Consider the following 25,473-nt stretch of genomic DNA (forward strand, 5'->3'; position numbering starts at 1 on the left):
TTTTCGCCCTCCTGAGGCTTCCCAGAGCATGAAAAACCAGCCCTACAGGCAAACCGCAAGTTCAGGAACAGACTTCCGGTTTGCTCACAGGGCCATTTTTCACCCTCCAGAGCTTTCAGGATGCTTTCCTGAAGGCTCCAGAGGGCGAAAAACGGCCCTATGAGCAAGCTGGAAGTCTGTTCCGGAACTTCCTGTTTGACCATAGGGCTAGTTTTTTGCACTCCAGAGGCCCTCCCCAAGGTCCTAGAAAGCCTCCGGAGCCTGGGGAGGGCAAAAAAGAGCACCAAAAGCAGGGGGAAGCACTGGTTGCGTGTGCATGTGCGCAGAGGGGGGAAGCACGTGCATGTATGGCACGCCCGCGCATGACCCCCTTGCATTCCCCCTGCTTTTAGCACGTGAACCTAAAAAGGTTCGCCATCATTGATCTATGCTGTGGGTACCTGCTATGAGAGGAACATAACTCCAGGTTTGCCAAGTTTGTGGATTGGGAGGAATTCCTTGCGGGAAGTAGTACTTCTTTCCTTGCTATTTGTGGGTGGCTAAGCATGTACTAATATCAAATTGCAAAATGAAAGTGACTATGCTTCATTTAGCCCTCTCAGCAGATATTGACTCGGATACAGTGTTATCTTCTCACTTCAAGGGAAACAAAAACTAGCTACTCACCCATTCTCATGCATTTAAATCCACTTGGATCATCTAGTGGCAACCTAAGGCATTCTAGAGACACCCCAACACTTCAGCTTCTGCAGAAGAGGAGCTCTATTTTCTGGCCATGTTGTTCAGAGGCCAAATCCTTCTCAACCTTAACATAAGTACAGCTGATTTATCCCACTCCCCTGCCATGGATGAAAAAGTAGACCAGGGAGAGGGTGCCACAAGACATTTGAGATAAAGTGAGAGGAATCCTTACTAATCAAACTCAGCGACCTTAACTTTTTGGATTGTGAGGGGGGGCAGTCCAGAAGTGGTATGCAGCTGATTTTCTCTGGTTTGGGCGAACCGGTAGCGGAGGCTGCAAGAGGCTCCGCCCACCCGTCCCAACATAATGCACGGGCATTGCGCATGTGCAAAAGGTGGTGCACATGCACAGACGCAGCACATGCGCTCACATTTGCGAATGGGTAGGAAAGGTAATCCCACCACTGGGCAGTCATATTTCTTATTTTGCAAACGACATTTTCAGGAGATGAAAGTGCTGAAGAATGAAAAGAAGGGAATTCTAGGTATGTGATGGAGCAGAGGAACTATCAGCTTTATAATGCAATTGTCTAAGAGCCATGAAGCATAAGGATCTTTTTTTGTGGCTCAAGATTGAAATGAGGAGTCCTTGGCATTCTCTGAGCTTAATTGTATTCTTGCAAATGTTTCATTACCCAAACTAGGTAACATCATTGGTGCACTGATGGTACTACCTACTTTAGGTAATGAAACATCTACAAGAAAATAATCAAGAGAGCAGAGAGCACCAAGGACCCTTCATTATTTTTCTTGCAGCACACTGTTCTTAATGCACAAAGATGATTTGCATTAATCCCTGGTTTAATTTGGAACAGAGTATGGGCAAATTCATATAGAGCCGAAGTGGTGCAGTCGTTAAGAGTGCAGTACTACAGGCTACTTCAGCTGACTGCTAGCTGCAGTTTGGCAGTTCAAATCTCATCGGCTCAAGGTTGACTCATCCTTCCGAGGTGGGTAAAATGAGGACCAGATTGTTGGGAGCAATAGGCTGACACTGTAAAAGACTTAGAGAGGGCTGTAAAAGCACTATGAAGCGGTATTTGATTTTTGATTTGATTTTATTAATATTTGTAGGCCGCCCTTTTCCCTGAGGGGACTCAGGGCGGCTCACATAAAATCGGGGAAGGGGAATACAGACATTAAGATAGAAACATATAATAAAATAGTAAACAACATACATTCATCATTCGGGAGGGGTAACTATCTTTATCCCCAGGCCTGACGGGCGAGCCAGTCCTTAAGGGCTGTGCGGAAGGCCTGGACGGTGGAGAGGGTGCGAATCTCCACGGGGAGCTCGTTCCAAAGGGTCGGGGCTACTACCGAGAAGGCCCTCCTCCTTGTGGTTGCCAGCCGACACTGGCTGGCCGATGGAATACGGAGGAGGCCTAATCTATGTGATCTTATTGGTCGCAGGGATGTAATTGGCAGAAGGCGGTCTCTCAAGTATCCAGATCCACTACCATGTAGGGCTTTATGGGTGACTAATAGCACCTTGAAGCGCATCCGGAGATCGACAGGTAGCCAGCGCAGCTCGCGGAGGATAGGTGTTATGCGGGTGAACCGGGGTGCACCCACAATCACTCGCGCGGCCGCGTTCTGTACTAGCTGAAGTCGCCGGATGCTCTTCAAGGGCAGCCCCATGTAGAGCACATTGCAGTATTCCAGCCTAGAGGTCACAAGGGCCCGGGTGACTGTTGTGAGAGCCTCCCGATTCAGGTAGGGTCGCAACTGGCGCACCAGGCGAACCTGGGCGAATGCCCCCCTGGTCACAGCCATTAAGTGGTGGTCAAACGATAGCTGTGGATCCAGGAGGACCCCCAAGTTGCGAACCCTCTCTGAGGGGTATAAAATTTGACCCCCCAGCCTGAGTGATGGAATATTGGTCGAATCTTTGGGAGGAAAACACAACAGCCACTCGGTCTTTTCTGGGTTGAGCACAAGCTTGTTAACCCTCATCCAGTCCATAACGGCTTCAAGGCCTCGGTTCATCACGTCTGCCGCTTCATTGAGTTGGCACGGGGCGGACAAATACAATTGAGTATCGTCCGCATATTGGTGGTATCTAATCCCGTGCCTGCGAATGATCTCTCCCAGCGGTTTCATGTAGATGTTGAATAGTAGGGGGGATAAGACCGAGCCCTGAGGCACCCCATAAGTTAGGGGCCTAGGGGACGATCTCTGCCCCCCCACTAACACCGACTGCGACCTGTCCGAGAGGTAGGAGGAGAACCACCGCAACACGGTGCCTCCCACTCCCACCTCCCGCAGTCGTCGCAGAAGGATACCATGGTCGATGGTATCGAAAGCCGCTGAGAGGTCAAGGAGGACCAGGATGGAGGAGTGTCCTCCATCTCTGGCTCTCCAGAGATCATCGATCAATGCGACCAAAGCGGTTTCTGTGCTGTAACCGGGTCTGAAGCCTGACTGGAAGGGGTCTAGATAGTTTGCTTCCTCCAAGGACCGTTGGAGCTGGAAGGCCACCACCTTCTCAACAACCTTCCCCAGGAAGGGAAGGTTGGAGACTGGACGATAGTTATTAAGAACAGCTGGATCCAGAGATGGTTTCTTCAGGAGGGGTCTCACCACCGCTGCTTTCAGTGCGGCGGGGAAGTTCCCCTCCCGAAGAGAGGCGGTAACAACCGCCTGGATCCAGCCTCGTGTCACCTCACTGCAGTTAGTAACCAGCCATGAGGGACACGGATCCAGTACACAGGTGGAGGTACTTACAGCCCTCATGGCCTTGTCCACATCCCCGGGGGTAACGTCCTGAAACTCAACCCAGAGCTGTTCTACTTGATCCTCCTGTGCCTCGGCTGGAACTGCGGGGGTGGAGTCCAAGTCCGACCGAAACCGAGCAATTTTGTCCGCTAAGAATTGGGCATAATCTTCAGCTCTGCCCTGCAAGGGTTCCCCCGCTTCCCTTTTATTCAATAGGGAGCGGGTTATCCTGAACAGGGCAGCTGGGCGGGACTCAGCGGACGCAACCAAGGTGGCTATGTGGGATCTTTTTGCTGCCCTAAGAGCCCTGGTGTATTCCTTGGTGCAGGTGGTTACCATTGCTCGGTTCGATTCGGACTTATCGGACCTCCAACGGTGCTCTAGGCATCTCCTCCGGCGCTTCATCTCCCGGAGTTCCTCGGTGAACCAAGGAGGTCTCCGGGATCCGCCGCCTCGGAGGGGCCGCAGTGGCGCAATCCGGTCGAGGGCCTCCGATGCTGCCGAGTGCCACGCAGCAACCAGAGTCTCTACCGGACTGTGGGCGAAAGTGTCAGGAATAACCCCAAGCTCTGTCTGGAACCTTGACGGTTCCATAAGACGCCTGGGGCGGAACCACCTGGTCGGTTCCTCCTCCCTACAGTGGGGGTTTGGTCTCCGGAAGTCGAGCCTCAGTTGGCAGTGGTCTGACCACGACAGGGGTATGATGTCGTTCCCCCTCAGACCAAGATCACAAATCCACTGCTCCGAGAGAAATACGAGGTCAAGCATGTGTCCCGCCGAATGGGTTGGGCCTCGAATTACTTGGGTCAAGCCCATGGCTGTCATGGAAGCCATGAACTCCTGCGCCCCATCAGAGTTTTCACCGAGCGACGGCAAATTAAAGTCCCCCAGGACCATCAACCTAGGGAACTCAATTGCCAGCTCGGCTACCGACTCGAGGAGCGAGGGGAGGGCTGCTGCAACGCTGTTGGGAGGCAGGTACGTTAACAGCAGACCCACTTGACCCTTGAGGTCCAACTTTAACAGCAAAGACTCACACCCGACAATCTCCGGAGCAGGGACCCTACGAGGAGCTAACGACTCCCGGATAACAGCGGCCACACCCCCACCCCTTCCCTGGGCTCTCGGCTGGTGTAGCACCTGAAATCCTTCTGGGCACAGCTCTACAAGGGGGACTCCTCCCTCTGGGCCCAGCCAGGTTTCAGTAATACATGCCAGGTCTGCCCTCTCGTCTAAAATTAAGTCCCGGACGAGAGGAGCTTTATGTACAACAGACCTGGCATTTAGCGACAACAGCCTGAGACCAGGGTCCTGACTACTTACGCCATCTGGTCTCGGAGTGGGACTCCTAGGGCCGGAAGGAGGGATCTCTGTAATGTAGCGAACCCTCCTTCCCCGGTAATGGCCTGCCCTAAAGTCCCCGCCGTATCTGCCCCTCCCTGTTACGACCGTAATACCCCGACCCTCTCCCGTGTCTCTGGTCCCCTCAACCACCCCCATGGCCCCCGCAACTCCCGGCAGGTCCTCCGAATCACGCATACTCATACGCTCCCCCAAACAGTCCCCACGTAAAAGTTAAAAAACACAAAATTTTACAACAATATGATCATAAAAGTGGGACATTCATTCATCTCATGCATACCTCATACATAACCCATGCAAAGAGAGAAGAAAAAGATGAAAGAAAAGAAAGAAATTAAAAATTGCGCAATTGATTAATTTAAGGTGCGAGTTCAGGTGGTAAAAATTGGCTCTCAATGTTCAGAGTTGAAGTGGCTGGGGACCAGTTATAGTTCAGATAGAATATGTGGGGGAGTGTCTTATAACCCCTCTCTTTTTCTATAACTTTGTTAGTCAGAAGGTCCTGTGGGGGTTCAAAGCAAGCACGCAGTGCAATCATCATCTGTCCACCCGCAGTACAAATCCAGAGTCTTCCTTCTGGAGATAAAGCCACTCCAAGAGGTTCCCAGAGGCACACCATTGAAAATAAATGGGATAGAGAGATGGAACAGGCGTTGTAATTGCCAAGAGACACCGTCGCTGTTCTCAAGATGGAGCTTGCTCCCTCAGTGTTAATTAGCCAAGGCAGCCCGAGAAGCACCGGAGTCTCTGAGGCCAATGGGATCATCCAGATCTGCAAAATCCAGGGGTGGTCTCCCCAGTTCCGCGATCCCACTGCAGGCAAACGGGGGGTAGAGGTGGGGGAGGCAAAGGGGCCGGCAAAACACGACACCACTGCCGCCGAGCTGATATTCCTCTCCTCGCCGCCAAACAGCTGATGTAAATGAAGCAGCACGGAGATCGCTAAAGCCGCCCAAACCCCCACAGTCCGCAGCTGCAGCGTCCTAACGGCCCGGAGATGGTCCTGGGGGTGGTCGCACAGTCGTGGGGCGCTCCCGTCACAAGCAGGCACAGCTAAAAGATGAAACAGGCGACGGAGCCACCAAAGAACGCCGCCGCCATTTCCAAGCCAAAATTCCCCTCCTCGCTGCCGAGCGGCCCGACCAGGATGGTAACCGCTGAAGACGCTGGAGCCCTTGCGGTTCGGGGCTATCCCCAAAGAGGTAGCCCCTACCGCTAACTGATCTTTTTGGGCTCCCTGGGTCTTGGGCTTCCCGAACGAGCCTCTTATATTATGTTTTAAGGTTATTACTCGCGGTTTTTCCTGCATTTCGTCGGGTAGTTTTTAGAGCGGACGGAGCCTTGCAGCCATCTTAATCCTCGCACATGCCGTATATAAGTATATAAGTCTAAGTGCTATTGCTATATAGCCTTTTTGTGGGAAGATTTAATCCTAGTACAAGAAACCCCTTGGTTTCATGTGGGAAGCTGCTTCTCTGAAATTGTTTTCCATTAAAATCTAATCACTTCTTTTGTCAATTCTGTGAATTTCATATAGGTGTAACATCTGTAGAACAAAGGAAATACGATCCCTGGGGGAGGATTGTCACCCTCTGAAATAAATACACGCAGCAACTTTAAATGAGACATCATGAATACTGAATTTTAGCCTCATACCACAAGTGTTACTACTGTGGCTTCAATACTATATGTCAGTCTGTCTTCTCGGTACTCTGTAAGGATCGGGGAGGGGGGTTTGCTTCAATTTTAATAAATTATGGGGGCTATTAGGTTTAGAGTGTGGGGAAAACAACTATAATAAGAGTGGATTGTTGAGATCTAACATGATTGCCCAAGATTATAAATGAGTATCCTACTTTTAAAGCAGTCCTTAAATTCAGGTTCAAAAATTGGAGTTAAAGTAATTTAAGATTCTTAACAATATGATTGAAATTTGAATTATTATAACGATGTCAGTTACTACTTAGGGACATCTGTACTATGGACGTGTAGTGATTTTCAGCAAGTTCATTTGCTGTGGATGCACCTGATAGACTCATAGAAATGCCAGGAGCTCTGAGGAGTCTGGCTCTATTTTGGCTACATTTTCCAAGGTTCTCATTGTATGGGACTCAGGTCTCTACTTGTACAGTACAGTTTTCATGACACAAGGTATAAAAAACAGAACACACTGGCACACTCTTTACTGAGGCTTTATTGAGATACAGATAGTCATACACCCATGAAAGACAATAAACTCAAAAACTAAAATGAGCAAAGAAGTTTTCAGTGCGACAAAGAAAGAAAGGAAAGGGAAAAAAGAAGGAAGGAAGGAAAATGGGGCATAATTCAGACAAAGTTAAATCTGTGAAGATCCCACATTTTTTTTTCTTAACTGGATATGCTCTCAATAAGTGCTTATTTTTTTTCTCTTACTGAAATGATAAGGCCCTAAAATAGCACTTAATCCCAGCTAGGTGGAGCCTACACTTTGTGCACAATAATCAAAAAAATTTCCATTCCTATTTAAACCTGTTCCAGGCCTTCCTCAGTTGACCATGGAAAAAAAGACCAAGAAAAAAAATCCCAGAGTTTTGGAAATAGAGAAACAATTCTCCTTTTTGGGGCAACACAGAATCTTTACTCCTATCACTCAACAATGTGTGTATTGATCAACATAAGCACACATACTTGACATAAACGTCATGAAACTATGTTTGTTATTTTAGTTTATGCAAACATAGCCTGGATGTGCTTTGCAATTGTTATTATGATTGATTCATTCTGATTGATATTTGGGCATGAAACGTGATAATGAGTCAAGGACAAAGAATGCAAGATCTAGATATATTCTGAGAAAACAGACACAGTGGTTGTAAGAGACAAAGTTCTTTTCTCTGAAAGATGCCAAGGTTGGGTTGGGTATGCTTGGTGAAGATCATCAGAAGAATGTTTCTTTGATCCAGTGGCAGGCTGTCATTGCATCTGTTACTTGTTACTTCCTGCCTGAACTCATGAAGGAGGAAGAGGAGGAGGTAGTTTTTTTCACAATGGCACTTCCGCAGCTAGAGGAATATCCTCCTCCATACCCTCCTCCTACAGAGCAGACTCCTCCACCACCTATGCTGCATACACCTCTCCCGCTTCCAGAGCTGAAGCCACCAAAACCACCAGATCCTCCTCCAAAGCATGATCCTCCTCCGTAGCTACCACCCATTCCTCCACCAGAAGTCATGGAAGAGCCTATCACAGCTGGAAGAAAAAAGAACCAAGATTATTACAAGTTTCATTAAGGCAAACACTTCCCAATGGTGGTTACAATGGAAACAACCATGATGTTGAACATGGCTGGAAACAGCAAGGAAATCTGATTCATCCTAGACATTTTTCCTAGGAACTTGATGTAGGAACTTGAAGTAGAAACTACTTCAGCTTCAACCAGAACAATAGACAAGCACACAATAGATTCAAACTTAAGGTAAACCGCTACAGACTCGATTGCAGAAAATACGACTTCAGCAACAGAGTGGTCAATGCCTGGAATGCTCTACCTGACTCTGTGGTTTCTTCCCCAAACCCCCACAACTTTAACCTTAGACTGCCTACTATTGACCTCACCCCATTCCTAAGAAGTCTGTAAGGGGCATGCATAAGCGCACCAATGTGCCGACCATTCCTGTCCTAACCACCCCATTTATTCATGTCTATTTCATGTATTCATAATCTTGTATGTACCTATATCTATTATCTTATACACGCTTGGCAAAACAAATAAATAAAATAAAATAAAATTTAACGTCTATGCATGAAACTCAACTGACACTTTTTGTTGTGTTTTTAAAAAAAGGAAGAAAGGAAAGATGGAAAGTTGGAGGGGGGGCGAAAGAAAGGGTGTATGTAGGGTCGAAGAGACACATTGGGTTTCTATTTTTGGGGGTATTGTTGACAAGAGGAATGGCTGTGTTTATTGTTTAATGTTATATGGCCCCGGTTATGCACAGTATATATGTGACTGTACGAAATGAAAATGGAAAAAAATAAAAACACATTTATAAAAATAAAAAAAAAGGAAGAAAGGAGAGGGGAAACCTCAAACTTGTATCTGGATGTCAGATTTAATGTGTTTTTTTAAAATTAACACATAGTCATAAAGCTACCAAACAGCCATGTTGTAAACATTGTGTGTGTGAGGGAGTGAGAGACAGATTCAGCATGATAACCATTAAACATGTATACTGAACACTGTCCAGAGTCCCCTGTGGCAAGTTAGATGGTTATATAAACAAATAAATAAAATGCATTTGCAGCAAAGTTCATTACTAGAATTCATGGCTCACCAGATTCTGACCACTTCACTATCGCTGCCCTTCATTATTGGTCATGTAGAATGGTAATGGTTGTATTTCAGAAATATATGGAGGGCAATTAATTTACCATTTCTGCACTATTGCAAAGTTCTGTAGTTAAATTATTACATTAACTTTGCATTAGATTCCCCTGCAAACTAGACTTATGATGGGTTTTAGACAGTGGTAGGATTCTTATAATTTAACAACCGATTCTCTTCCCTAATGATTTCTTCAAACAACCAGTTCACCAAACTGCTCAGAAAGTTAACAACCGGTTCTCCCGAAGTGGTGCAAACTGGCTGAATCCCACCACTGGTTTTAGATGAATATGACCATCATATAATGCTTAACAAAAATCAGCTTTGCTGCCATGCACATCACAAAAAGAGAGTTTATTCTGGATTTTTTATTTAGTTGTGAAAAGTAGATTATGAATAAAAACATAAGACTAGTTTTACTTACAGACGCTCACAGCACTTTGGCACTCTCCAGACATTCTGTGAAGAAAAAGTGGTATTTATAATGTGTTAGTAATGGTTATGTTCAATTGGGCAACCGTATAAAATGCTTAAAAACAATATATAATCAGTATGAAGAAATCTCTTTAAACTTTGCTAGTACCGTCTGCCATAGAGCTATAATAAATGTACTGCAACCTCCTTGCTTGGTCATTAAGTTTACAACTTTTAGGAAATAATTCCAGATTATTATTTCAGTCCTTCCAGTTCAGATAAGCATGATATTTATCTCATATTACTTTGCCATGACTCTCAGTGATTGATAAAAATATCTAAGTCGTGTGGATCGTCTCTCCATGCCACTATGTTTAAATAAATCCTTATCTGAGTTGAGACATCTACATTGTAGTATGTATTCCCTATAGGTCAATGTTTCTCAACCTCAGAAGCTTTCAGATATGTGGACTTCAATTCCCAGAATTCTGAGAGTTGGAATCCAGACATCTTAAAGTTGCTGAGGTTGAAAAACATGAAAAAGCTTTAGGCTTAATCTGTTTTTTCAAAACAATCACCTTGAAGCATTCAAAGGGCTGCACTCAGCCAGATTTTTCACAAGAAGAGAACTCAATAAATCTTTTTCTGGGTCTAAAGTTGCATTGATTTCTGAGTGGCATACTGGATCCACAGTGCAAAAGGTAACAAATGAGGCCAGGAAAAAAGGAACATGTGCTAGATTTTGGCATTTTATTTTATTTTTGTCATTAGCAATAGCACTTAGACTTACATAGACCACTTCACAGTGCTTTACAGCACTCTCTGAGTGATTTAAAAATGTCAACATATTGCCCCCAACAATTTGAGTCCTCATTGTACCAACCTTGGAAGGAAGGAAGGCTGAGTCAACTTTGAGCCAGTCAGAATCGAACTCTTGGCTGTGGGCAGAGTTAGCCTGCAATAGTGCATTTGAACCACTACTCCTATATTGTCTCCTATAGGGCGCTACCACTACTCCTATATTGTCCCTTCATGGAGATTTGGGATACTTGTCCATTCAAATACATTTCACCCACCTGCTCTCCTCTCCTTCCAGCAATTTCCTGTAGGTAGCAATTTCAATATCAAGTGCCAACTTAACGTTCATCAGCTCCTGGTACTCCTTCAAGAGACGGGCCATCTCTTCCTTAGACTTCTGCAAAGCGTCCTCTAGTTCAGAGAGCTTTTCTCTGGCATCCTTGAGTGCCAGTTCACCACGCTCCTCGGCTTCTGCAATGGAAGCCTGCAGCTTCTCACACTGGAAGATAAAGGAAACCTCTGTAGAATAGTGAAGATCGCAAAAGTATTTCTTCCTGGGTCCATTTATTTATTTGTACCCTGCCTTTATTATTTGTACAAATAACTCAAGGTGGCAAACATGTCTAATACACCTTCCTCCTCCTATTTTCCCCACAACAACAGTCCTGTGAAGTGAGTTGGGCTGAGAAAGAGTGACTGGCCCAAGGTCATCCAGCTGGCTTTCATAGTTAAGGTGGGACTTGAACTTATGGTCCCCAACTTTCCAGCCTGGTGCCTTAGTTGTCCATCAACATATATACAAATACAATTATAACTATGTCCCTACTCCTTTCTGCCATTTTTTACAGGCCTGCAGGACACTGGCACCATCAGAAAATATACCATAGTGGTATTCCATAGTCCAAGAGGCTTTTAGGGGAAAACAAATAGCTAAAATAGGAGATGATGCTTCTAAGGGTCTTTTTTATTATTACCCAAAGGACATCAGTGCCTCCCACTGATAACTCAATTATCAAAGTTATCGTGCACTTGGAAACTTATATTGTAGTTTATGGAAAACAAGAACATTGAGGTTGCATCTTCTTGCTTGATGCATTTTTTTAATTTTATATTCTGTTCACACTGTTGCAATTAAGGCATCAACAACTAACTCGGGCTAACCAAAGGTTTTTACACATTAGGAAATTCTGAAGAAACTTCTCCTTCCTCAAGTTCCTACAAAAATCTTCTGGCCTCACCTGCCTCTTCACATTGTCTATTTCAGCCCGCATCCTCTGAATTGTCCGGTTCAGCTCAGCGATCTCAGCCTTGGTGTCGCGTAGACTGTCACCATGTCTCCCAACTGATACCTGCAGTTCTTCATACTAGCATTCCAAAAAAGACGGAAGTGAAAGATTACATCTGAAAATCTTTAGTAGCAAGGCCCAACTAATTAAGGTTCCCCCAAATGCTGTCATATCTTTACAAAGCTGTCTCCAGAACAGATGTGATTATAGCAAATGCACTTTTTCAAAGGCTTTGTCTATAATACAACTTTCTGAAGTAGTGCAAATGGATCATTGGCTGCTTTGACCAAAAGACCCTTTGGCATTTTAGTACTTGGCAGTACTTGGCAGTACTTGGGGGCATAGGTTCAATGCACAGCTTCTACAAATAGGGGCTTGTCTCTGAAACTCTGGAAGATGCCTTCAGCCAGATAAACCCATTGACTGATTGAGTAATTATGTATCATCAAGTTGGTGTCAACTCTTAGCAACCCCTTAGACTTTCCCCAGGAGGATGCTTCAGATCTTTGATAAACCCAAGGGCTAATTCAGTATCAGACAGCTTTTAATGTCCACCCACTGCTTATTGTGTCCCCTAAGAGTGTACAGTTCAATGGTCAAAGCACTCCAAGAGAGCTCATTCAGATTTATTGCATATGATATAACTATGTCTCAGCTGAGTATTATTCTATATTGGAAAAGCGTACAAACATTTGAAAGCTCACCTTGCCCTGATACCAGGATTCTGCTTCTGCCCGGCTCTTCTGGGCAATGTCCTCATATTGAGCTTTAACCTCAGCAATGATGCTATTCAAGTCCAAGTTCCGGTTGTTGTCCATTTGAAGGACAACGGAGGTATCAGAAACAGTTTGTTGCATCTGGCTCAGTTCCTGCAAAGGGAATCCGATCAGCTTAATTAATCCAACCTGAACATATTAATTTTCTCCAATGTATTTGTGGATTATTTTTTGTTATATCTTGCTTTCATTGTGTTACTTCAAGGTGGTATACATAATGGTTTCTGCTCCCCACAATAACAATTCTGTCATGCGTGTCAAAAGTCAACTAGCTGGCTTCCATGCATAAGGTCAAGGCAGAGCTCATCTCCTCCCAGTTTCTATTCCAGCATCTTAACTACTACATCAAACCCATGCTCATGTTTGAACTCTGGAAAGTGTGTGTGTGTCTGTGTGTGTCTGTGTGTGTCTGTGTGTGTGTGTGTACCAGATTTTGTGAACCATATGCAAGAGAGTCCACAATGTGCTCTGCAAATTTCAAAAATGTCCACAGTCTCTCAAAACAAGGGCTCTATCACATGCCATGTTACTTGTTTTAGTGATCACATTTACTTACAGCTTCATGGAGACACCTCAGGAAATTGATTTCGTCTGTTAAGGCATCCAGTTTTGCCTGCAGTTCCACTTTGTTCATGTAAGCAGCATCTACATCCTGGGGGAGGAAAAACAAAAGATGGTTCAGTCTTCTGCACATCTGACAATAAAGATGATGAAAATGATCTTGAGTTAAAGGATAGCGTTTCTTCTAAAAATGGCAGTTTCAGAATTAAACCACAACACAAGGAGCCAAGAATGTTGTTCTGTTACATAGAAATTATGTTTGTAAGAGCTCATGGATAAATGGGAATGGTAGCAAAAGACTCTAATTCTCTGTTTTTATTATTATTATTATTATTATTATTATTATTATTATTATTATTATTATGCAATTGTATCACAGCGGCCAGTTGTTTCGCTGGATTTGGCATTGATTACTAGTTGAGCCCCACCCAGGGGCCAAGGACGTCGTAACGTATTTTTGTAATATGCGTGCAGATCCAGGCAGTGCGGTTTTTTGCATTTGACTGATGTGATTTTCTCAATTTTTAACTGTTTTAAATGTAATTCCAGTGCTTTCGGAATAGCACCCAGTGTGCCAATTACCACTGGAATTACCACTGCTGGTTTGTGCCATTATTATTATTATTATTATTATTATTATTATTATTATTATTATACAATTGTATCACAGCGACCAGTTGTTTCGCTGGATTTGGCTTTGGTTACTTGTCGGGCCCCACCCAGGGGCCTAGGACGTCGTAACGTATTTTCGTAATATGCGTGCAGATCCAAGCAGTGCGGCTTTTTGCATTTGACTGATGGTGGTTTTGTCAATTTTTAACTGTTTTAAATGTAATTCCAGTGCTTTTGGAATAGCACCCAGTGTGCCAATTACCACTGGAATTACCACTGCTGGTTTGTGCCATAGTCGTTGAATTTCAATTTTTAAGTCCTGGTATCTTGCGATTTTTTCATGTTCCTTCTCGGCGACCCTGCTATCACCTGGTATTGCGATGTCTATGATTGTGACCTTGTTTTTCTCAACCAGTGTGATGTCTGGTGTATTATGCGCCAGTATTTTGTCAGTTTGTATATGGAAATCCCACAAGATCTTGACCATCTGATTTTCGGTGACTTTTTCAGGCTGATGTTCCCACCAGTTTGTTGCTGTTTTAATATTATAATTTTTGCACAAATTCCAATGGATCATTTGTGCTACTGAATTGTGCCGCAATTTATAATCAGTCTGCGCGATTTTTTTACAGCAGCTGAGTATGTGATCAACAGTTTCATCAACTTCTTTGCAAAGTCTGCATTTGGCATCATCAGAGGATTTTTCGATTTTGGCCTTAATGGCATTTGTGCGGATAGCTTGTTCTTGCGCAGCCAGGATTAGTGACTCTGTTTCTTTCTTTAATGTACCTGTTTTTAACCATAACCAAGTTTGTTCACTGTCCACTTTATCTTTTATTTTTTCCAGAAATTGACCATGCAGTGCTTTGTTCTGCCAACTCTCCATTCTTAATTTTATCACATCTTTTCTGTATTCTTGTTTTGTCTGTTGGGCCTTCAGTAGATTTTTGTTCTTTACTTCGATTAATAGATGTTCTTGAGTGTCTTTTAAATAATCAGCCAGTGCATGTTTTTCTTCTTCAACTGTTTGCTTCACTTGTAATAATCCTCTGCCACCTGATTTTCGGGGCAGATACAGTCTATCAGTATCACCACGTGGATGTAAACTGTAGTGCATTGTCATTAGTTTCCTGGTTTTTCGGTCCAAAAGGTCCAAATCAGCTTGTGTCCAGTTAACTATGCCAGCTGTGTATCTTATAACTGGTATTGCCCAGGTATTTATGGCCTTGATTGTATTTCCACCATTCAATTTAGATTTCAGAATTTTCCTAACTCTGTTGGTGTACTCTCGCCTGACAATAGTTTTTACTTCTCCATGCTTGATGTTATCCAACTGCAGAATGCCTAAGTATTTGTAGGCTTCATTTTCTTTGCATTTAATTAGTTGGCCATTGGGCATTTCAATTCCCTCAGATGCAGTGATTTTGCCCCTTTTTATGGATACAGTGGCGCATTTTTCCATGCCAAACTGCATTGAAATATCGGTGCTGAATACTCGGACTGTATTTGTCAATGATTGGATTTCTATTTCTGACTTTCCATAGAGTTTCAAATCATCCATATATAGTAAATGCGAAATTTTTTCAGCTTTTTTGGCTGTTTGGTAGCCTAATTTCATTTTTTTTAAGATTACTGATAGTGGGATCATTGCGATGATGAAGAGAAGAGGTGAAAGTGAATCACCCTGGAAAATTCCTCGCTTGATATTAACCATTCCGTAGCTCTCATTCCCTACTGCCAACTCAGTTCTCCATTGTTTCATTGCCTTTTCAGTAAAGGATGTAATATTTTTGCTAATGCCAGTTGTTTCTAAGCATTTTATGATCCAACTATGTGGCAGTGAGTCAAATGCCTTTTTGTAATCAATCCAGACCATATTCAAGTTCGTTTTTCTGTTCTTACAATTTTCTAATATCATTTTATCAATTAGAAGCTGATCTTTTGTGCCCCTGCTCCTTCTTTTGTTGCCTTTTTGCTCTACTGGCAAGATGTTGTTTGTTTCCAAATAATCCATCATGTTATCTGCAATAATGCCTGTGAGTAATTTGAAGGTTGTTGGTAAGCATGTTATTGGTCTATAGTTTTCAGGTGTTGTTCCTTTAGTTGGATCTTTCTGAATCAAGTATGTTTTTCCAGTTGTTAACCATTCATCAATTTGGCCCTTTTGTAAAATTTCATTCAGTTGCCTGGCCAATATCGCATGTAAACTGGTCAGATATTTGAGCCAAAAACCATGTAATTGGTCTTTTCCAGGTGATGTCCAATTCTTTACCTTTTTAACTCGATTTTTGACCATCTCAGTTGTTATTTCTAATACTTGCATTTGTTTGTTGCCAATGCTTTTCTCAAAGTCATGTATCCACTTTGCTTCCTTGTTGTAGTCCTTTGCATTTTCCCACAATTCTTTCCAGAATTCAACTGTGGCCTGCTTTTCTGGTTTTTCACTTTTGGTGTCACCATTCACATTAAGACTTTGATAAAAACGCCGTTGGTCTGATCGAAATTGCTGATTTTGTTTATATTGGATGATTCGTGCCTCATATCTTTCAATTTTTCTAGCTGTTGCTGTTATCTGCTGTTTTACAATCTCTACAGCTTCATTGATGTTTCTTGTATCCAATCTATATCTTCTGATTAGCCGATCTATGATTTTGTTGTTTTTAAGCCGTTGCTCATGCATGTTCTTTAAGTTACTAGCATCTGCCCTTAATTTTTTGATTTTTTGTTCTAGACGGATTTTCCACTTTGGCTTTGATGCTTTTTCTGTTGTGTGACTAGGTACTTTAATTTTAATGCCTAGTTCATTAGTGACTATTACAGCTGCGCTGTACATTAACTGGTTTGTTTCCAAGATGGATTCCGGTTCAATTGTTGAAAACACTGCATTAACCATTTTCATGATAGGGGCCAAAATTTTCTTCGGCACAGTTTTTAGTGATGGTAAACGTTGCCTTTCCTCATTAAGCAGAAAATGCTCCATGATCTTATCCTTCAATATTATTATTATTATTATTATTATTATTATTATTTTCATCTCTTCTTTTAAAGTGCAATTTTCAGTCTGGCATGAAAGCATCTAAGTCTTTTAACCAAACATCAAAAGCAGCTATATGTCTTATCAATGTCAACTAATAGCATCTTACTTCTCTTCCTTACTTATTACCTGCTGTGGACATTTTCAACTTCCTAGACAGTATAGTTACTCTTGGGCAGTGCTATTTTATATTAATCTCTAAAATAGTGAACATGGCGCTCAAACAAATCCCAATCTTTTACAAGCAGCAGCATGGAAATGGATATTATAGGAAACTGATTACTGTCAGGCACAAGAAGTCAGGAACCAGGGTTGTTCAAATGAGTACAAGTTTAGTCTACATTATCTCTAAACAAAAATCTGAACTACTAATGGTCAAGGCAAGTTGGTGGCAAATAAGAGTCAATGGAATTCAAGGAAGGCTGGACTTGGGTCTCTTGTGGATGTGAAGGGACTCCAAACTGATGACAGGTTTCATTCCCTCCTTTGGGCTCAGCCTGGTCATCTCCTACAAGTACCATTTTAGATTTTTTTTCTCTCAACTCATAAAGAAGCAGTAGGATTTATCGCAAACAGTGTTGAAGGCAAGCATAATTTAATGGGAAGGGCACTGTGGGAATATCCTAAAACTTTCAACAAGATATGCCTATTGTTACAATCAAACTCAAACCAATGTTCCTTTTCATCCCTTCATCATTGCAGTTGAAACGCTTACCTTTTTCAAGAGCACAAAATCATTCTCTGCTGCAGTACGCTTGTTAATCTCTTCTTCATATCTGACAAAGAGAAAGAAAGGTTAAATTTCTCCTTTTGAGTGTCTGATATTATGGTCTCCAATGTATCATCCATTCATTCACACTTTCCAAACTACGGCATTTCAAATTCTTTAAGAATCTTTAAAAGAGAAAGATTTCCCTGTCCAGTCATGTCCGACTCTCCGTTTCTTGGCCGAGGGAGACAGTGTTGTCCGAAGACATTTTCCATAGTCTTGTGGTCAGCACAGCTATATGCCAAAGACACATGAACACTGTTTCCTTCCCACTAAAATGGTACCTATTAATCTTTTAAGCGGCGTTCGAGTCTCAAACCTGGGCTGTCAACTTTCCAGCTGACAAACTCAACATCTTTAACCACTCCCCTTTGCAAGATTCTTTACTTTGGAGTTGTTGATAATAATAATAATAATAATAATAATAATAATAATAATAATAATAATAATAATAATGGCACAAACCAGCAGTGGTAATTCCAGTGGTAATTGGTACAGTGGGTGCTATTCCAAAAGCACTGGAATTACATTTAAAACAGTTAAAAATTGAGAAAATCACATCAGTCAAATGCAAAAAGCCGCACTGCTTGGATCTGCACGCATATTACGAAAATACGTTACGACGTCCTAGGCCCCTGGGTGGGGCCCGACTAGTAACCAATGCCAAATCCAGCGAAACAACTGGCCGCTGTGATACAATTCTGTTGTTGCGATAATAATAATAATAATATCTGATTGATCAACCATAATAATTTAATATTTAACTAAGAAATCAAAAACACTTATTTTTTTCCATATTTGTGATCCCCTATTTTACTTTTTTTTAAAGATATGGAAAGTGGGAATAGGATTAACCATGACTTCTAAAATGTCCTAACAATCAAAATGCTTTAAAATATTTGTGGCATGCAAATGAAAGAAAATGACAGATCTATTTACCGTTAACTATTATGTGAGTCATTCAGCTCCTACAGATTTGTAACTCACATACTGCTTTTCATTGTTTATCACATTTATTCAGACTTAGGACCATTTAGATTAGTGTGTTTCTCCAGCATATGCTCCCTAAAGAATTCTGAGCTCTGAAGTCCACACATTTCAAAGTTGCCAAGGTTGCGAAACACTGTTCTAGATGCTGAGGAACATAAGTTTCCCAAGCTTGGGCTATTGTACAGCATTACTTTATAGCTGAAGGTAATATCTATGTTTTGAACAATATGGAGCAAAAGAAGCTGTACTAAAAAGATTCTGGAATTCAACCCTATTATATTGGTCTAAATTACAGGTAGTCCTCAACTTACGACCACAATGGAGCCCAAACTTTATATTGCTAGGTGAATTTTATGAATTTGCTGCGTGAAAATTAAGTAATTCTTCCCTTACTTGTTTTTGAAATCCTCCACAAGGTCTTGGAAGTTTTTCAGTTCTGAGTCAAGTCCCCGCCTCTCGTTCAGAAGACTGTCCAGCTGCCTCCTTAGATTGTTAATATAAGCTTCAAAGAAGTGGTCCAGATTTTTTTGACCGCCAGTGCCTTGGCCCTGTTCTTGCAAGAGTTTCCACTTGGTCTCCAATACTTTATTTTGTTGCTCTAGAAAACGAACCTAAAAAGAGAATGGATATTATTTTATTTCTGTGCCTTCTAGAATGATTCAGAGTGGATTGTTTAGAAATGTTCTTTCTACAAATTCTTAATATTAATGAGTGTCGGAATCCAGTCCTCTTCACTCTCTCTCTAGAATATGGACCTTTGTTTACTGATAGACCCCAAGTCTCATCTGCCACCCAGGCAGCACCGAGCAGAATTTTAAACCATATGGAGAAATATTCCTCAACCCAATGGAAAACATTAGAATTCATGAAGACAATCCATACAGAACAATGTGTTATTTTACTTACTGCTGCTACAAATACACATTCTGAGCTATTGGCAATATTAAAACAAAGAATATTGAGGAGACTACATCAGTAACAGTTCTCTTAAGTATGAAATGTAATAGATCTGTCCCATTTTATATCAATGAATCCTTTGAAGAAATATACTAACTTACTGTACTCCACTACAACAAGTCTACCAATATCTGCCTCCAACACTAGCAAATTCTCAACTACAAAATTTGCATACATCTTCACAGCTGAGCCTCATTCAACTCAGTGCAATCTTTGGGCAGTCTTCTTGACTAGACTCTACAGAAGATTCCCACCTACAACTTGGTAAGATTAAACATTTTATTGCAGATAAGCAATGCAGCAACTAATGTAAAAGTACTTTGCATACTTTGAGTTTATAATCTAAGTTTTTTCTCCTTGCCTTTTGAATGTAAGAACATGTGGTAGGTCAACTAATGGTCTGGGGGGACTGTGTGTTACATGTACATATCAGTACAGCTATCAAGCCTGGATGTCACCTCATCAAGTTCTCATAACCTTTCCATTAATAATAAAAAATTAATATCAAGATTTAGGGACAAAGTAGCTAAAGCATTGGACACAACAGAGCAATTACCATACCAAAGGTAATTTGAAATCATGCCACGTGTTGTTGGCAACCATGGCCTTAAAATACTTTATGCAACAGGAAAAATGTGTTTTTCTTTTTTATACTAGTTAGGTTATTCTCTTTTCCTGGAGTTGTCTGTCTGATGATGTTAACAACCGCATCACTAAAATAAGTTTCCATACCACTAAGCCTCCAAATAAGTCAAACCACAGGAACCAGGAGCACAACATCTTCCATAGAACACTCACAATGATTGCTAATCCAGATCTACCACAAAGGCACATTCATGGCATCTACTAGCACTAATTTTCGTTCTCTCTCCAAACCATTTTGGATGTTCTATTTTTCTTTCTTTCTGCATTTTCCCCTACATGGCTCACAATCGGGGTCACCCCTCATATTTAGAATTAGAGGTTTTACTTCCTATTCTTCCACAGCTTTAATAATTTCTTCTAATCGCCTGGACTTTTTGGGACCTTCCCAAATACATAAGAGGGGACGAAGGCTACTCCCCCTTCTATATATACTCTTTTATAAGATCTACGGACGCTGCGCAAACTTTTAAATGGTATGGTGAGTGCATGGGATTGAATGTGTGAATTGGATGATCCCACTTTTTATTACCCTATGACTCTTGTATTTTATGTGTTTTAATTATCACGTGGGGACTGCTTGAGTGTATAAATGAGTGTGCTTGATTCGGAGGACCTGCCGGGAGTTGCGGGGGCTATGGGGGTGGCTGAGGGGGCTAAAGACACGGGAGAGGGTCGGGGTATTGCGGTCGTGACAGGGAGGGGCAGATACGGCGGGGACTCTAGGGCAGGCCATTACCGGGGAAGGAGGGTTCGCTACATCACAGAGATCCCTCCTTCCGGCCCTAGGAGTCCCACTCCAAGACCAGATGGTGTAAGTAATCAGGACCCTGGTCTCAGGCTGTTGTCGCTAAATGCCAGGTCTGTTGTACATAAAGCACCTCTCGTCCGGGACTTAATTTTAGACGAGAGGGCAGACCTGGCATGTATTACTGAGACCTGGCTGGGCCCAGAGGGAGGAGTCCCCCTTGTAGAACTGTGCCCAGAAGGATTTCAGGTGCTGCATCAGCCGAGAGCCCAGGGAAGGGGTGGGGGTGTGGCCGCTGTTATCCGGGAGTCGTTAGTTCCTCGTAGGGTCCCTGCTCCGGAGATTGTCGGGTGTGAGTCTTTGCTGTTAAAGTTGGACCTCAAGGGTCAAGTGGGTTTGCTGCTAACGTACCTGCCTCCCAACAGCGTTGCAGCAGCCCTCCCCTCGCTCCTCGAGTCAGTAGCCGAGCTGGCAGTTGAGTTCCCTAGGCTGATGGTCCTGGGGGACTTTAATCTGCCGACGCTCGGTGAAAACTCTGATGGGGCGCAGGAGTTCATGGCTTCCATGACAGCCATGGGCTTGACTCAAGTAATCCGAGGCCCAACCCATTCGGCGGGACACATGCTTGACCTTGTATTTCTCTCGGAGCAGTGGATGTGTGATCTTGGTCTGAGGGGGAGTGACATCGTACCCCTGTCGTGGTCAGACCATTGCCTACTGAGGCTCGACTTCCGGAGGCCAAACCCCCACTGTAGGGAGGAGGAACCGACCAGGTGGTTCCGCCCCAGGCGTCTTATGGAGCCAGTAAGGTTCCAGACAGAGCTTGGGGTTATTCCTGATACTCTCACCCACAGTCCGGTAGAGACTCTGGCTGCTGCGTGGCACTCGGCAGCGTCAGAGGCCCTCGACCGGATTGCGCCACTGCGGCCCCTCCGAGGCAGCGGATCCCGGAGACCACCTTGGTTCACCGAGGAGCTCCGGGAGATGAAGCGCCGGAGGAGATGCCTAGAGCACCGTTGGAGGTCCGATAAGTCCGCATCGAACCGAGCAATGGTAACCACCTGCACCAGGGAATATACTAGGGCACTTAGGGCAGCTAAAAGATCACATATAGCCTCCCTGGTTGCGTCCGCTGAGTCCCGTCCAGCCGCCCTGTTTAGGATAACCCGCTCCCTGTTGAACAAAAGGGAGGCGGGGGAACCCTTGCAGGGCAGAGCTGAAGAATATGCCCAATTCTTAGCGGACAAAATTGCTCGGTTTCGGACGGACTTGGACTCCACATCTGCAGTTCCAGCCGAGACTCAGAGGGACCAAGTTCAACAGCTCTGGGTTGAGTTTCAGGAGGTTACCCCCGGGGATGTGGACAAGGCCATGAGAGCTGTGAGTTCCTCCACCTGTGCTTTGGATCCGTGTCCCTCATGGCTGGTTCCTAACTGCAGTGAGGTGACACGAGGCTGGATCCAGGCGGTTGTAACCGCCTCCCTTCGGGAGGGGAACTTCCCCGCCGCACTGAAGGCGGCGGTGGTGAGACCCCTCCTGAAGAAGTCATCCCTTGATCCAGCTGTCCTTAATAACTACCGCCCGGTCTCCAACCTCCCCTTTCTGGGGAAGGTTGTTGAGAAGGTGGTGGCCTTCCAGCTCCAACGGTCCTTGGAGGAAGCAGACTATCTAGACCCCTTCCAGTCAGGCTTCAGACCCGGTTACAGCACTGAAACCGCCTTGGTCGCATTGATGGATGATCTCTGGAGAGCCAGAGATGAAGGACATCCCTCCATCCTGGTCCTCCTTGACCTCTCAGCGGCTTTCGATACCATCGACCATGGTATCCTTCTGCGAAGACTGCGGGAGGTGGGAGTGGGAGGCACCGTGTTACGGTGGTTCTCCTCCTACCTCTCGGACAGGTCGCAGTCGGTGTTAGTGGGAGGGCAGAGATCGTCCCCAAGGCCCCTAAAATATGGGGTGCCGCAGGGTTCGGTCTTATCCCCCCTACTATTTAACATTTACATGAAACCGCTGGGAGAGATCATCCGTAGGCACGGGATTAGATACCATCAATATGCGGACGATACTCAATTGTATCTGTCCGCCCCGTGCCAAATCAATGAAGCGGTTGACGTAATGGACCGGGGACTCGAAGCCGTCATGGACTGGATGAGGATTAACAAGCTTGTGCTCAACCCAGAAAAGACCGAGTGGCTGTTGTGTTTTCCTCCCAAAAATTCGGCCATTAATCCAACACTCAGGCTGGGGGGTCAAATTCTATACCCCTCAGAGAGGGTTCGCAACTTGGGAGTCCTCCTGGATCCACAGCTGTCATTCGACCATCATATAGCGGCTGTGACCAGGGGGGCATTCGCCCAGGTACGCCTGGTGCGCCAGTTGCGACCCTACCTGAACCGGGAGGCTCTCACAACAGTCACTCGGGCCCTCGTGATCTCTAGGCTGGAATACTGCAATGTGCTCTACATGGGGCTGCCCTTGAGGAACATCCGGCGACTTCAGCTAGTACAGAACGCAGCCGCGCGAGTGATCGCGGGTGCACCCCGATTCACCCGCATTACACCTATCCTCCGCGAGCTGCGCTGGCTACCTGTCGATCTCCGGATGCGCTTCAAGGTGCTATTGACCACCCATAAAGCCCTACATGGCAGTGGATCTGGATACTTGAGAGACCGCCTTCTGCCAATTACCTCCCTACGGCCTATAAGATCTCATAGGTTAGGCCTCCTCCGCATCCCATCGGCCAGCCAATGTCGGCTGGCAACCACAAGGAGGAGGGCCTTCTCAGTAGCGGCCCCGACCCTTTGGAACGAGCTCCCCGTAGAGATCCGTACCCTCACCACCGTCCAGGCCTTCCGCACAGCCTTGAAGAACTGGCTCGCCCGTCAGGCCTGGGGATAAGGACCATTACCCCGCCCGAATGTTGTATGCATGTTGCGTATTATTTTATTATGTGTTGTTGTCTTAGTATTGTATTGTATTGTATTCCCCTCTCCCTGGTTTCTGTGAGCCGCCCTGAGTCCCCTCAGGGAAAAGGGCGGCCTACAAATAAAATCAATTCCAATTCCATAGGATCCTTGAGGTTGGCTGAGAGATAAGAGTACTGAAATTGCAAATAAAAGTCATTTAAAAAGTCATAAAAGTCAACCACATATATATATAGTTTTCTGCCCTTTGACATAATGATAACTGGACAACTAAAATTCCTGTTTCTTATTGGCCTGTCTTTTCTCTACTGATGTCTTATTGGCTGTATGTTAATTCTGACAGCATAAGAAAATAGCACGAGATGCAAAGTAACAGCATATCAATAGTATACATTTCAACTAGATTGAGAGTCAAATTTCTCTTCGACATCCTGGTATGTGATAGTTATTTTGCCTTTAAGCTTAGAGCCATCTTTGGGGATTTCTAGCACTTCCCAGAATTCTTTGAGAGAATGAAACAGGACAGTTACAGATTTAATCACAGTAGATGTGCCCAGCAAATATATTTTTTCTCCTTCATTTCTGTTCTTATTCTCTTACATTTCTAAAACAACTTATCTATTATTCTCTCAAGAACCACATTTTATCATTTCTCCCCAAAGTATACATACAATATAAAACAAGGAGTGGAGATTTAATGACAACACAATTCGTTGTAAAGCTTTTAAAATCACTCCATTTTTCTTGAGGTTTACTGTTTTTTAAAGCAATTCATAAACTACATGTATCATAATCTTAAAACTATGCTGAAGAAAGTAAGGAAAGGTTTAGAAAAATAAGAAGATTATTTTTGCAACGGTCTCACCTTGTCAATGAAGGAGGCAAACTTGTTGTTAAGAGTCTTGATCTGCTCTCTCTCTTCTACCCTCACTTTCTGGATCTCTGGATCTATCTCCAAATTGAGGGGCTGCAGGAGATGGTGGTTGATAGTCACCTCCTTGATGCCTCCTGGTGGGCAACCTTGAAAGGCACCACCAAAGCCCCCACCAGCTCCAAAACCGGCACCGAAGCCACCACCAGCTCCAAAGCTTCCACCCCCTTGGCCACAACCCCCACCAAAACCTGCACCAAAGCCACTGCCAACTCCACCATAGGAGATTCTCTTGTTGCCCCCTTGATTAAGATTATATAGGCTTCTGCTGCCAAAGGCAGCACCTCCACCTCCACCTCCACTACGGACAGAACATCCACGGTTTGTGGAAGCGGTGTTGAAGCTCATTCTTTGTCCACCTGAGAAGCAAGCTGAGCTGGAGCTGAATCCCTTGTTCCCTCCTGACATGCTTATCCCAAAAGACTGACGAGACATGATGAATAGCTGGCTGGTGGCAGTGGCTTTTTCAAGGAAGATGTTCCCAGTTCGGAGTACAACTGAACCCTTATCCCAACAAGGTGAGACTCTTCCTTTTTATCTGTTCAGAAAATTGGCTTGGGTGAGAGGGGAGTGGAAAATCATTTTTTTTATTGTATTCCTGGGCTTAGGTGTGCTTCGAACCCTCCCTCTTGCACGGTGCCAGAAACTGACCTTCCCTGAAACACACCCCAAAGGAGCTAAAGAAGCTGACTGTGAACTCTAGACAACCCCAGATTATCTGCATCACCCTTCTGTCAGTGAATGTTAGATGCTGCTATGACTACTGTCTGTATGAGAGGGCTTGGCTAGTTTCTTTGACATTCTTTAGCCCTGCAGAAAAAATAATGCCTTAAGATACATC

The 25,473-nt window shown here is 44.0% G+C and overlaps 1 protein-coding gene across 1 annotated transcript; it reads right to left on the minus strand.

The window, feature by feature from the left end:
• Nucleotides 1-6,997: 6,997 nt before the first annotated feature.
• Nucleotides 6,998-25,150, minus strand: LOC106543677 (keratin, type II cytoskeletal 75). Its single transcript, XM_014059734.2, has 9 exons — nucleotides 24,567-25,150; nucleotides 18,821-19,038; nucleotides 17,384-17,444; nucleotides 13,018-13,113; nucleotides 12,390-12,554; nucleotides 11,638-11,763; nucleotides 10,678-10,898; nucleotides 9,612-9,646; nucleotides 6,998-8,052 (listed from the first exon to the last, which is right to left on the minus strand). Exons 1-9 carry the CDS (start codon nucleotides 25,065-25,067, stop codon nucleotides 7,796-7,798), a joined length of 1,680 nt encoding a protein of 559 aa, XP_013915209.2. The 5' UTR covers nucleotides 25,068-25,150; the 3' UTR covers nucleotides 6,998-7,795.
• Between the last annotated feature and the right edge of the window lie 323 nt (nucleotides 25,151-25,473).

This window comes from Thamnophis sirtalis, unplaced genomic scaffold, assembly GCF_051295495.1.
Source record: "Thamnophis sirtalis isolate CommonGarterSnake01/CBP01778 unplaced genomic scaffold, rThaSir2_p1.2 scaffold_3, whole genome shotgun sequence".
Taxonomy (NCBI): Eukaryota; Metazoa; Chordata; class Lepidosauria; order Squamata; family Natricidae; genus Thamnophis; species Thamnophis sirtalis.